This window comes from Gymnoscopelus braueri (assembly GCF_963280865.1).
Source record: "Gymnoscopelus braueri genome assembly, chromosome: 22".
Lineage (NCBI taxonomy): Eukaryota > Metazoa > Chordata > Actinopteri > Myctophiformes > Myctophidae > Gymnoscopelus > Gymnoscopelus braueri.
Genome location: NC_137624.1, coordinates 40,939,017 through 40,953,312, shown reverse-complemented (window position 1 = coordinate 40,953,312; position 14,296 = coordinate 40,939,017). Strand labels below are relative to the sequence as shown.

The 14,296-nt window shown below is 42.0% G+C and overlaps 1 protein-coding gene across 1 annotated transcript; it reads right to left on the bottom strand.

The window, feature by feature from the left end:
- Positions 1-11,533: 11,533 nt before the first annotated feature.
- Positions 11,534-14,006, bottom strand: LOC308079025 (growth arrest and DNA damage-inducible protein GADD45 beta-like; the record flags this gene model as incomplete). Its single annotated transcript, XM_080420362.1, has 4 exons — positions 11,534-11,758; positions 12,296-12,554; positions 13,409-13,510; positions 13,960-14,006. 4 exons carry the CDS (start codon positions 14,004-14,006, stop codon positions 11,534-11,536), a joined length of 633 nt encoding a protein of 210 aa, XP_080276488.1.
- Positions 14,007-14,296: the final 290 nt, after the last annotated feature.

The following is a 14,296-nucleotide window of genomic DNA, read 5'->3' as shown; positions in this document are numbered from 1 at the left end:
AGGTAAGCTGGTGCAGCTGCGACTTTTGCAAATTTTTGAAAAATGTTTTAGCTTTTTCTTTTTTACGCATTAAGACCTGAGGCCGATTCTACAAAATGCCTTCTAAACTAACTTTCTCAAACTTTTTTGTGCCAAGGACCCCCAAATTGATATGTAGGCCTATATTTGGCCACGGACCCCCATCTCAAAATGTGTTGTGCCAGGGACCCCAGAAGAGAAGATTTGTGTTTAAAAATTCAAAATCATTCTTTAAAAAAAAAATCAAAAAATCAAAAATAGCAGATGTACAAGCTTGCAGCGAGGCACGAAGTATCGTGCTGTGAGCTTGTATATCTGCAATTTTTTTTATAGCCAACGCTAAAATCTAAAATGACACAGATGCTTTCCCGGCTTTAATGGGTTAAATATGTATTTATTAATGCGTTTGTATTTCCATAGGGACGGCAGGTTGGAAAGTGATTCATGAAGTCCCAGACAGTGGGTTATTCTAATGGTGCGGCCGTAGCTTAGTGGGTAGAAAATCAAAAGGTCACCGGTTCACCTCCTGGCCCCGCCCATGTCTACGTGTTGAAGTGCCCCTGAGCAAGACCGTTAACCCCTAACAGCCCACCCCTCCGAGCGTTAAGCATGGCCATCGGAGCAGTAAAGACAGAGTGAGAATCCAACAAATTAATGGAAAATTGGGAAAAATAACTTGTTTGGCGTGTGAGAATATTAAACTGTGTGAAAATGCCTTTCAAATTAACGCTCCTCTTGAGTGCAGATCTCCGCCAGGCCTGGTTGCCTACCCAGGCCTGTGTCAGTCACCGGGTTCAGCCGTCAGCCCTGGCGGAGATCATTATCAGCTGAGGGATGAAGAGCTGAGAATGAGAACAGTTTGACTGTAGCGCCCTCCAGTGGCCACAATGTGTGTGTGTATTTGAGTAAATACACACATATGTTTTAGTGGTCAGACTAGAACATTGCGTCATAACTGCATGTCTCGCTTGAAATGCTATATTAAGAATGATGAAACATGATGACACACATGATATCTGGACATGTCACAGTGACCAGCCAGTGACCCTTGTGCCTAATGCCTGTGATTCAAAGAGAGGTAACAGACTGGACATATTTATTGGACTGCAGCATAAATTCTGATGATGAATGCAGGATGCTAATATTGAAACACCTTGTGAGCTCTAGTAGTAGTAGTAGTATTTTATTTTGATCTTAGCAGGATACATTCAATATATTCAACATATCATCATATCATATCATGTATGATTAAGACCAAAAAGGAGTAGGCTGAAGCCAATGGCTTATTTTGCCTATCCTTTTTCACACAAAACAAATTGACGTAAAGGAAAAAAGAAAAACAAGAAAACAAGAAAAAAACAAAGAAACAAACAAACGAGAAAACAGACAAAAAAAGAGAAAAAAAACAAGACAAACGTGATCACAACAACCTCTAGGTAAGAATAGCTTTGATTCTGTCACAGGAAAGAAAGTACTGTTCAATACAAGATCTGCTAAGAGGATTTTAAACCCAAGAAAGACAGTTCGGGTGGGTGGGGGGGGGGGTGCAGTTTTGAATTGCAGCCACCAGTAAGTGCTCTTTTAGAGCTGTTTTGAAGGAGAGTAGGGATTTACACTACTTTACGACTGCTGGTATAGGGCGTCCATGTTTGTGGACGTCTTTAACGTTTTTTGAAGTAGTTTGACAGGTACATGGGTGTCTTTGTGGTGTAGTGTATCGTGTTGACCAGGCCCATTGCAAGTTGCTGTATTCTGTCCTCTACCCTGAGCCATCCCACCCTAGTGAAATGAGCAGGGGTTAGATGAGTTGTAGGTGTGAGGCCAAGCAGTAGCCTGACCAGTTTGTTTTGGGATGTCTGGAGCCTTGTTTTTAAGGCCTTTGTGGTGCTATGGTACCATGAGGTGCATGAGGAGGTGCATGCATATTGGTGCACATGTTGTAATGTTTACTTTGTGAATCGTGATGAATAAATAGTGAACATGCAGACTGGTCTGTCATCCTTGCTTGGTGTGTCTTGCTCCTCGAGAGATTCCACCACAATAGTTTTTAAAAAAATATTTTTTTAGACATAGGTTTACGAATTGAAAAAGATTCAGGTTGGGGTCAGTGTTAGGATCAGACATTTAGAGGTTATGTTTAGGGGTTGGGGTTAGAGTTTTTCCTATTTCATACATAGTTGTGCGGCGATGCTATTTTCTAACATTTTTGGATGCTTTCAGCTATTTTCAATTATGTCATCCTGAAATGCTGATGTACTCAAGTACAGTATTACAAACGTGTGTGTGAGAGTGTGTGTGTGTGTTTTGAGGGTTACTATGACGCAGAATAAACTTAATCAGCTCGTGATAAATCTCAAAAGTTTAACTTTTGAGCATTTAACAGCTCAAAAGTTAAATGTTTGGATGAGCTGTTTTCATCAATGCTGAGCTCTGATCACATCACAAACTGTCACTCAACAGGTAATAACCCACTCTATTCCAAAACAACACCATGCAGGCCTTTGATCACAGGATGGTTGTATTTTAAAGAACCCCTTCATGACAAACATTCTGACATTTCTCGTCTGGGAGTTTTAATCAACTCATTTCTTTTGAGGGGATTATAATTGTAGGCATATTTGTGATAAGGATTACATTATAGGATTTTTTCAGGATAACGTGGTCTCAAAGGCGGGGTTGTGGTGGGGTAGGCCTCTTAATCAATCAAACCTTTAACACACATGCGCCCCTGTGTGTGTGTGTGTGTGTGCGTGTGTGCGTGTGTGCGTGTGCGTGTGCGTGTGCGTGTGCGTGTGCGTGTGTGTGTGTGTGTGTGTCGACCAGTGAAGTCTGTGCTAGAACATCTGTGTTTCGTTCTAACTGATTTAGTTGTAACAAACCTGCATGTTTAAACATCAGATGTTAAACTATATGGGTTAATTAATTAAACGATGAATAAATTAACTATTTTTTTAAATGCTTCAAACGGTGAATTACTGCTAAACTATTGGTGTCCATTTGTACTCACACTAAACGTGTCATTTACATCAATACACACTGACTGATCCATGTTGACTCTATTTAGCCCTAATTAATGACACTGACAGCCTGTGTTGTAGGGTGGTGTCGCCCCCTGCCGTGTGAGGGAGTGATACATCCTCTGGCAGATTGACACTTATACCTGCAAGAAAAAATAACGATAACACAAATATAAAAGAAACTGTTTAAGACATGCATAAACAAGAACGTAAAATGGAATGTTGAAACAACGTGATATAATAATTTTTTTTGTTATCCGCATCTATGTTATCCAAATGTCATTTTGACCATTACATATGCACCTCATGGTACTTTAGCACCTCAAAGGCATTACAAACAAAGCTTCAGACCTCTCAAAACAAACAGGTCAGGTTGCTACTTGGCCTCTCACCTATAGGACACACCTAACCCCTGCTCTTTATGCTGCTATAGACCATATTCACACGGCGGCCATGTTTCTATGAAGTCAATGAAAGTAGCCACCCCGGGTGGCGGCACTTTCAATGTTAAATTCCAATATGGCCGCCGTGTGAATATGGTCTATAGGGTGGGATGCATGGCTCAGGGTAGAGAGGACAGAGTGAAACAGACTTGCGTTGGGCCTGGTCCTCAAGATTCTCAATAAAACAGGGATACCCGGCCTGGGCCGTATAGCGTGACGGACCGTCCCGGCACCCTATATAGGCTGCAATGGCAGCCTGACAGCGTGTCGCGCGGGTTCGACTCCCGTTCTCGACGACCTTTGCTGCGTGTCACCCCCCCCCCCCCCCCCCCATCTCTGTCCCCATTTCCTGTCGGCCTACTTTCCCCTATCCCTCTCTAAAAATAAAGGCATAAAATAAAAAATAGGGATACCCGTATACCAAACAGGCTATACATTAACCATTAAGACCTGGAACGCATCGGTGTGATTTTAGATTTCCTTCACGATTTTTCAAAAATAGCAGATCTACAAGCTCGTGGGGGGGGGGGGTCCCTGGAACAAAAAAACAAGATCGGGGTCCGCGGCCAAATTACATATAATTTTGGGGGTCCTTGAGTTGACATGAAAAAGTTTGAGCACCACTGATATAGAAACATACGTTTTTCAGAATACTGTTGGGATTTAGGAGACATGTAGAATCGGCTTCAGGTCTTCATGGGTTAACAATGTGAAACACACACACACACACACACACACACACACACACACACACACACACACACACACACACACACACACACACACACACACACACACACACACACACACACACACACACACACACACAGGCACAGCACCAGAGGGAGTTCCACTGATATCACTCAATACAGTTTTGACTCAAACATGGGGACAAATTCTTCTACTGATATGCCACCAAAATGTGGAACAGACATCAAAAAACTCCTTACTCTCCTTCAAGATCGCCATAAAAGAGCACCTGTCTTCTAAGTTTAACCCCAGAAATGACCCCCCCCAACTGTTTTGTGTACATATTCTAAGTTTAACCCCCAAAAAATACTCCCCCCCCCCCTGTACATTTACATTCAGCGTTACAATACATATAAACATCATTAACGCTTCTAGCGTTAATGATGTCTATATTTATTGTATATTATTATACGTATTTAAATGTCTTGATGAATTGAATACCCAGGACCACAATGGAAACAAGCCCCTAGGGCTTTTTGTGTTATCCTTTTAACAATCATTGTAAAATCGTACCACTGTCTGTTTAACAGAGTATTCAATCAATCAATCAATCAATCAATGGTGGTGTTAGTTGTATAAAGAGTATTTGTGTCGTATTAGTTCTATAAGAGTATTTAAACAGTGTGGTGTTGAATTATGAATGAAATACTTTGACAAAGATGAAAAATAAGGACATTTTATTTATGGTTTGTTTCTTTTGGGTTAATTTAGTAAAACACACATGATAGCCTACAGTTTCCGCTAGTTGTCATTATATCTAAAGCCTCATATTTATTTTTTACTTTGCTTATCTAAAATGCCCCCCCCCCCCCCTCCCAAACATGTGGTTTCAGTGTAGTAGCCTAATTGCGATGCTAATGAAGGCCAAGAGATAACCACCCAGAGAATCAGCCAACTCCCATTAGTAGCTGTATTCATTTACATGTCTATAGCTAAGAGCAATTACAGCACTACGTATGTAGTAGCTTACTTCTTCTAGTAGCCTGTTTGACAAATACTGTGTATGTACGGTATTTGTCAAACAGGATACTAGACACTAGATCTACACCTACATTATTGACGATGAAGATTATGATGATGATGGTTCTTTCTGTGGGCGTGGAACCCAGCTATAACGACACGACCCAACACGTCACACGTTTCAGGTGTGTTCAGTGCCATTTTGAATCAATTTACAATTACAATTATCTGAATTTCATTCATTCCCCCCTTAACATCAACGGGACCACGGTGGAAAGGGTGACCTGTTTCAAATGTCTAGGTGCTCACTTGACCAAAGACCTGTCATGGTCAAAACTCACACACACACACACACACACACACACACACACACACACACACACACACACACACACACACACACACACACACACACACACACACACACACACACACACACACACACACACACACACAGACAAACCTTCTGCTTACATGGACATGACTACACTTATACAGTATGGACATTTCTATGTATTTAGTGTGGATTGAAAACGATGAAGCAACATGCTCCTAAGTGTTTAGTGGTTGATTATTTATTTATTTTTAGGTTAGTTTAGTCCTGTTTGTCTTGTTATATCACTCAATATCCGTGGACCTGTATACATTTCACTGCATTTTGGAAAATACTGCTTTTAAAAATGTGTATGTGACGAATAAAGGTTGGTTGATTGATTTGATTGATTGATTGATTGATTGATTCAACATTTATTCAAGATTCTGTGAGAAATGGTTGAGGGCGACCCTCATTTATACAGTGATGCTGAGATTACACTGTGGAAAATACAAACCATGTTAACAAATACAATTGGTTATTGAGTGTTAGGTCACGGTGCTTCAGAGTCTGCTGCACAAAATGACTTTGAAAAAAACATACATACATACATACATACATACATTAACCAATCAAGCCCTATTTTATACTTTGGCAATTTGAAAATAGTAGATCACAGAATCACACACTTTATCTTCCAATCCAAACCATTATCAAACATAGGCTAGGGGCACGAGGAGCGTGTGATGTCAGAGGTCAGGGGGGGGGGGGGGCATCCTATAACTGCTGCAGCAGCAAGACCAATACGCTTCAGAGAGAGAATCTCTAAAAAAACAAATGCAGGGTGAAAAAACACTTAATAAACATCATGATGCATTTCCCCTTCAAATGAGAGGCGTTTCTCTTGCAGGTTGTTGAGCAGACTGGTAGGAAGTGTTTTAATTGCTTGGTGTGAGCTTTACATTTGACTCTGAATGGAAGTGTGAGTGGATGCAGAGGTGATGAGGCCTTCCTCTGCAAAACACACAGTTTTTCTTGCAGTTAGATCTACTCTATAGCTGTCACAAAACGTACTATGTTGTTACGTATCATTGTGCATTTCTAAGAGGTTATACGGAAACCCTGGATCTTTCCCAGTGGGTATATGACATAATACCCACTTTATCTAGCAATTGTCAGACTGTTGAACAAAACACTGTCTGTTGCCTGTGCCTTTTATTGACTTGCATTATATTGAATGCTCTTTTGCATGTTTTGATCTTGGACTTCTTTTAATCTACATCAGTGGTTCTCAAACTTTTTCATGTCATGGACCCCCAAATTACCCCGCGGACCCCCATTTGAAAAGATATGACAGGGACCCCCCATAAGAGAAGATTTTTACGGCTCTAGCAGTGATTCTCAGCCATTTTTATTTCAAGGACCCCTAGTTTGACATGCATTAGGCTACGGACCCCCATTTTATGGCATTTCTACATCTGCGACCCCAATTTATATTGTAAAACCAATGTTAATTTAACTCTTGAGAGTGTACAAATGGAACCAAATGGACCCGTAAGGGTCCATTTGGTTCCATTTGTACACTCACAGAGTTACAGACCCATAACGGGGTTCATTTGGTTCCTATCCATCATTTAGCTGGGGACCCCCTGGAACTCCCCCAAGGACCCCTGGGGGTCCCCGGACCCCACTTTGAGAACCAACGATCTACATGACACTGATATTAACATGCTGTTCCTTTTACATTCCGATTGATGATGAGGCTTATCAGAAAATGAACGTCCCCCACTTCTTTACATCTGTAAACCAGTGATGTGACAATAAAGTTGCTTCTGATTCTGGTTCTTTTTTTGCTGTTTTTAAACTGCAACCCTGAAAGCCTACATGAATAAGAATTTCGCCTCACTTTTACCATGTATTTGTATTGTGACAATATCATTTGATTCAATTGATTTGATATGCCTGCGTTTCACACTGCTGGAGTATTTTGAATGCACTGTGACGCACTGGCCATTAAGTAGAGAAGCTTTGCAGAGAAGCACAGGCATGCCTTATCATCAGTTTGTGTGAAGAAGGCCTTTGGGGGAAACGTGTTGCTCGCTGTAACATTCTGAACTGTTTTTAATCATTCACACTCAGAGACCATCCAAGCTCATGATCATTTCTCCACTACAAACACAATGCAAACATTAAGTACCTCGTTGGCGTCGCACCGCAGGAGGGCTACAGGGTCTCATTCATGTCCAAGGGAACGGGGAGGTGGTGGCGGGGTGACAGGCATGTCACAGAAAACTGTGGCATCCTTCCTTGACAAACTGTGAGCTGGTGGTTTGGTCAGCGCTGACCTGAGGGAGGCTTTGATATCAGGGAGCGTGTGTAAGGACGTTTAGCATTCACAGAAGGATGCTGCCAGTTGGATGCAAAAGATAGAATAACAGATACTTCCTCACCTGCCAATCCACGTTAGAGAGAGTGATTATTACGTGATAAATACATTATATTCAGTGGTGTAATTCAGTAGCTAAGTACATTTACTCGAGTGCTGTACTGGAGTACAATTTTGAGGTACTTTTTTACTGGTCCATTTTTCAATGCTTTACACTTCCACTCCACTACGTTGCAGAGGCAAATACTGTTCTTATTGCTCTTACTACAATTATTTGAAAACTTTAGTTAGCCTGCAAGTTACTTGGTAGATTTAGATTATTATTTAAAAACACATATCGACCAATTAAGCCCTATTTCATACTTAGTCTATTTGAAAATAGACGATCTACAAGCTCTCTGACAAATCTTGAAAACTTTTGGAGAAAAAACAACTTCTGCATTCTGCATAATGAGTACTTTTTACATTTGGTACTTTAAATATACTTCAAGCTAAATGGTGAATACAGGATTTTTACTTGTAAAACACATCTAACAGAGTAATTCTATATTGTGGCATTGCTTCATCCCACCACTGACTGTGATTAGGTGCAGGAAATCCTCATCATGGTGTATAGTTTGCATCATGTGAGGGTGAGGAGAATAACACCACATGATGCCCTGCAAAACCTGTGTGGCAACAACCTGCTGCACGGCTACAGATAACATATTACGATGCTGCGTAACCACTTACAGTACTATACACCCTGAAATACTCAGACCAGGTCCCCCCCGGGGCTCCTTTTGTCCCTTTCTACACATAGACATATAAAGGTAGACACCTCCTCCGACTCTGGGGCGTCTGTCTCAGACGCGTATCCAGGAATAGGCTCTATACACAGCAGCCATTTTGGAGAGAAATTGGGCCTCTTCTTACTTCCTTCACAGGCGTTACCAATGATACTAATGAAGGCTCTGTTCCATTCTGGTCAAACAGAGTCAGGGTGCTGATATTGTGCATGTTGGCTCACTAGAAACACTAGTGGGTCTCAAAAGTGTGGTCCAGGGACCCTCATGGTTCCTTGAGGGGGTGTAACTCTGAGAGTGTACAAATGGAACCAAATGGACCCTCGGGTCCATTTGGTTCCATTTGTACACTCTCAGAGTTTTGGGGGTCCTTGAAATTAAAAAGTTTGAGAACCACCGTGCTACACTAAATGGAACAGAGCCTTCATTGGTATCATTGGTAACACCTGTGAAGGAAAAGGAAGCAAGGAAGGGGCCCAATTTCTTCCCAATATGGCTGCTTGTGCACAGAGCCTATTACCAAGCCCCCAGAACCCAGTGGTTTCATTGAAGCCAATTGAACATGCTGGCCATTTGAGGTATTGCAGGTTTACATTTATGGGAGGCGAAATGTGTGTCTCACACATCCCACCACAGGGGAACTTCAGTTTTCAGCTTCACCCAGCTGAGTGCTGCCCACAGAGGAGCGAGCAGTTTTAGGGGTAAAAAGTGTCTTGCTCAGCAGGGACACATTGCTGACAGCTGGAATCATACTACGAGACCTCCGGAGAGGAGATCCTAGGCGGGCTCACTAACCATCCAGCTATGGCCGCCCCATGCTGCTATTTTCGCAGAACAGGGACGCTAGGGGTTAGAGGAGGGTCGGGGGCATGAAATCCTCCTACAGGCTGATTCTGTACTTTGTTTTCCAGTTCATGTTAAAGAGGTACAGGAGAATAAACACATGGCAGCAGCAACAGCTAAGTAAGCAGCACAGCTGTAGCTAATCAAATTAACACTGGGTGTGTTAGAATAAGGTGTGTCCACAGAGCCCACAGTAAACAGGTGTGTCTTGAAGCACATTGACACTCCTAAATCTAACAAACCCTTGTGTTTCTTTCTACAAAATCAGCCTATTGGGGTTCGCCCCCACTTTGACACTTTAATTTGACTTTAATACGTGTTTAAATGATTTGGGTTTTTTTTTATAGTAACCTGTGTAAAGCAGTGGTTTTCAACCTTTGTCATATCAAGGTCCATTATTTATTCGGCATTTGAGCCACGGAAGCACCGTTTGATGAGATTTAGCCTTAGAGTATTTTGTTATCGTTGTTGGATGAGATTTTGTCCACGATTCCATCCATGCTGTATTGATGTTGGTACCATAGAAGAGTTAACAGGCCAACGTTGATCAAAATAACAATTCTTTAAGTAATGTAGATGTTTAACAATAATTTAACTCTTCATGAAACCAAATGGACCCGTAAGGGTCCATTTCATTTTACACTCTCAAGAGTTAAAGATCTATTTAATCCATTTGGTTACCAACTCTCCATCATTTAGCTGGAACCCCCTCAAGGACCACTGGTGGTCCCCGGCAGGGGCGTAGCACCACATTCTGGGCCCTGGGGACAAAGATTCACTGTGGGCCCCCCTATGATTCTTTTTTTTTGGGGGGGGGGGGGGGGGGGCCCTAGTAACTCAGTCCCACTTACACCCCCCCCCCCCTGTGACGCCCCTGGTCCCCGGACCACTGGTTGAGAACCACTAGTGTAAAGCATACCTCGTTTGTGACATGGCTTCAAATACAGTAAGTAACATTCAGTAAGGGACCTTGTTTTTGCAGAGTGCAAACTTTCTGTATGTGAGGTATGTACAGGCAACATGACATTCTAAATATAAGCCGTGGAATGTAATGAATTGAATATGGTACACGATGTATGAAAATCATGACTTTATTAAAATATTAAAATAGAGGTAGCATTGTAACATTAAATGTACCTACATTTATATTGCACAAACAGTGACATTGTCATGTTTAAAGGCAGTGAGGTATAGTTGTAAACCAGTAGTACATTAAATAAAAGTAGCCGCATTTCATATTAAATATATTCACAAAAATGGACATGGACGTGTCATTGTAAATGAGGAGGACATAAAAACATATATATTATATCTGCATTATTTCATACAAAATAAAGTGAAACAGCAACGCATATGATACGTATGAAATGTCTTTTCTCACAAAGAAGAGGTTGGCACAGGTTTGAGCGTTGTGTTTTTTGCATAGTTTATTTTCCCCATTTTTCTGGTCAAGGCAGAGAGAGCTGTTGCTACATCCCCAACAATGCAGTGCGACGTGGGGAAAGTTCTCACTCCCAATAACACCCTCCACCCACCCACCCAACCCAACCACCCTGTCCTCTGCAGGAATGAGACCCAGCAGCCGGTCCTGTTTCCCACATTGCCACCTCCCTTCAGTCCTGGAATTCCAGCAGAAAAACGGTAGCAGCCTGGATGAACACCTCCCTTACCGTCCTCCACCGACCTGATGCCCCCCCCCCTCTCTCCACTCAGTTTCTACGGAGGGGAGTTAGGACCATACAGGGCAGACACCCGATGCGTCTCTTGTGACGGAGTAAGCAGCAGATACGTTGTGGCATATACTAGGCGTTCAGGTTTACTCCACCCGACAAGATTTCCTGCCATATTTTTTGCTGCTACTCCGACAGATTTAGTGCCCAAAACTAAACACATCACCTCGTCAGTACGTACGCACGTTATCTCTGGAGAGAGAGAGACGTGATCAAGATGTATCTGTCGGATTTTTTTCCATAATCCATTTCAAAATGGCTATATGCTTCCCAAAAGCTTTGAGGGGCTCAACCGACACTCAGACAGACAGCAGACAGACCGGTGGGGATGATTTTTTCGTGGACGAGTTCCACCTCCGCCTCGTCGGTGGATTTCCCCGCGATCTCCGAGTCCTGGGTCTCCTCCTGCAGGGCGAGGTGGGGAACCCACTGGTCCTGGCTGCGACTCTCTTCGCAGTATGTACTGATGGACTGAAGAGCCTGCTGGATGTCCACGTTCTGACACTGGGAGTTCTGTGGAGATCAAACAACACACAACGTCTCTTATTAGTGGACGTAAACACCATGGAAAAGCACATGAACACAAGAGGCAAAATTGTTAATCAAACTAATTGCTTATATAATAATCTATCTCTGTTTTGGGGCGTGTCATAGATGATTTTTTTTCTAAAAATGTCTAATACTTTCAGAATGAGTGAAAATAGCCACAAGCTCACAACGGGTCGCAACTATTTATTGCACAACACTGTTGTACATAAATAATAAATAAAACACACCAGCAGGAAACATGAATGGAGCCAAGGTTGCCAGATCTGCTTATTATAATTTCCCCGCAAGATTTTATTTGAAAATAGCCGATCTACAAGCTCACAACGTGTCGTTGTGAGCTTGTAGATCTGCTATTTTCAAATAGCTGACGTATATGTTAAAGTGCTCATGTGGCCCATAGTCGCTTCTTTTGGGCTGGTTTTCCTAGACCTGGTTTGCTTGTTTCTCTCACAGAATCTGGCAACACTGGATGGAGCATGGGGTCTGGGCAGTAGAACGTACCGTGACCAGGAGGCAGTGAAGGTCTCTGGGCTGGTTGGCGTTGTTGTTGTCGTCGGTGGTGGTGGTGGAGGAGCTGAAGGCACCATGGGGCTTCACCAGGAGCAGCTGCTCCAGACGCAGCAGGCCGGACACTCTGAGGATGTTGATGTCGTTCTCGTAGCAGAAGGCCTGGATGAGGGTGAAGTGGATCTGCAGGGCGATGTCATCTTCGTCCTCCTCATCCGTGGCCAGGATGCACAGGAGCACGCTGTCTGGATCTCTGTACAACAACAACACACCACTTCGTTAAAAACATGACCACCAGGCAGTCAGAGGACGAGGAACACTTTCTTTCCCCGGGCAATCCAATTCAATTTGTGAACTCAAATCTCCCTGGTAGATGAACTTTGGGATGTGTATGCATTCCTATGCATCAAATCATGAACTAGTTGAACCAGATGAACTATGGATGCATTTTCATTCAGTTTTAGTTTTAATACTGATTTTTTAAATCTGGGTTATGCTTATTTTTATAGTGTGAATTCTTGGTTTTTTAGGACCTTTTATTCAGGTCGATAGGGTATGTTTGTTTGTTTTTATTCTGTTATGAATTCTGCTGTCTCTTACTGGGAGAAACATAATTTGGTTTATTTTTCTAGCACTGCTTGCAGATGGAAAACAAATGACAAATAAAGCAATCTTGAATCAATCTTGAATCTTGAGTTGAAACCAGTAGTTGGAGGACCATGCATGGGTATAGATATGGGCGACCGACCAGGCTTTCTGTACAGCTGTCCCCCTCGACTGTGGAACTCACTCCCGGACCAGCTAAGAGCTCCACAATCTGTTGAAAATGTAGCCTAGGCTTTTTTGCCCCCATGTTTAAAAAAAATGTAGTCCCATTTTTGTATTTCTTTGATAATTTATGTTGTTTTTATGCAAATGTTTTTATTCTGTACTGTAGCACTTTGAGATTTGTTTCAAATGTAAAGTGCAATATAAATAAAATGTTGTATTATTATTTTACATGCTGAAGTCAATTTTTGTATATTCTTATATTGTGGTATTGCTACTTTTACTTAAGTTTAAAAATAAGAATCATCTATGTTTAGATGTACATTATGTGGTACTTACACATTCATGAGCTTGGCAGACTCGTACACTCCCACAGTCAGACAGTTGTGTGTTTGAGCAGAGGTCAACAGCTCCTCCACAGCTTCACTCACTGAGTCCATCCTGAAACACAACAATAACAACACAAACACTTAGAAATGTCTCCTACAGCAGGGGGTCCCTTTCATTTCAGGGACCCCCAGTTTGATACATGCGCATTAAAGGCCACGGATCCCCCATAACTCTGAGAGCGTACAAATGGAACCTAATAGAATCCTAACTATCAATGACTTAGCTGGGGACCCTCTAGTCTAGACCCCCGCCGCCCAAGGACCACTGAGGGTCCCCAGGGAAAACAATGCATAAAGTAAGGACAGCATTATAAAACTTTTAATATAACAGTTTGTTTGTTGTTTCTTTTTTTCTTCTTTTTTTTTACAAATGCATTAAAATGTATCTCCTATTGGCTATCCCCCCCAAAAAGCCAATAACTACAGAGTAGGCTATAATAAATTAGATTTAACACACATCAAGCATCTCTGCAATATAACACTGCTTACATAATTACTCACTTTGTGTTGGTGATGCATCCATCCACATGTTCCACAGTTCCACACATACTGAAGACAGAGCCAGGCAGGGTGTGTTATCCAAGAGAAGGATTTTTCCAAGGTGAACAATTAGAAACAGGTGGTAATAAAAGACAGTAAAGTAGGCTATAATGAATCCAACTTCCTGTTTTCAGTTGGTAAAGTTCTGATCCGTTCTGTTCTGCAGTGAGTTGGTTTGTGAGTGACTAGTCTGTCTCACACAATGTTCATTCAGAGATAGTAATAGTTGTGTTACTATGAGAGACTCAGACTATGTTGTGACTGATTCTCTTTCACGTTGAAAGAACTCACTGCCTTT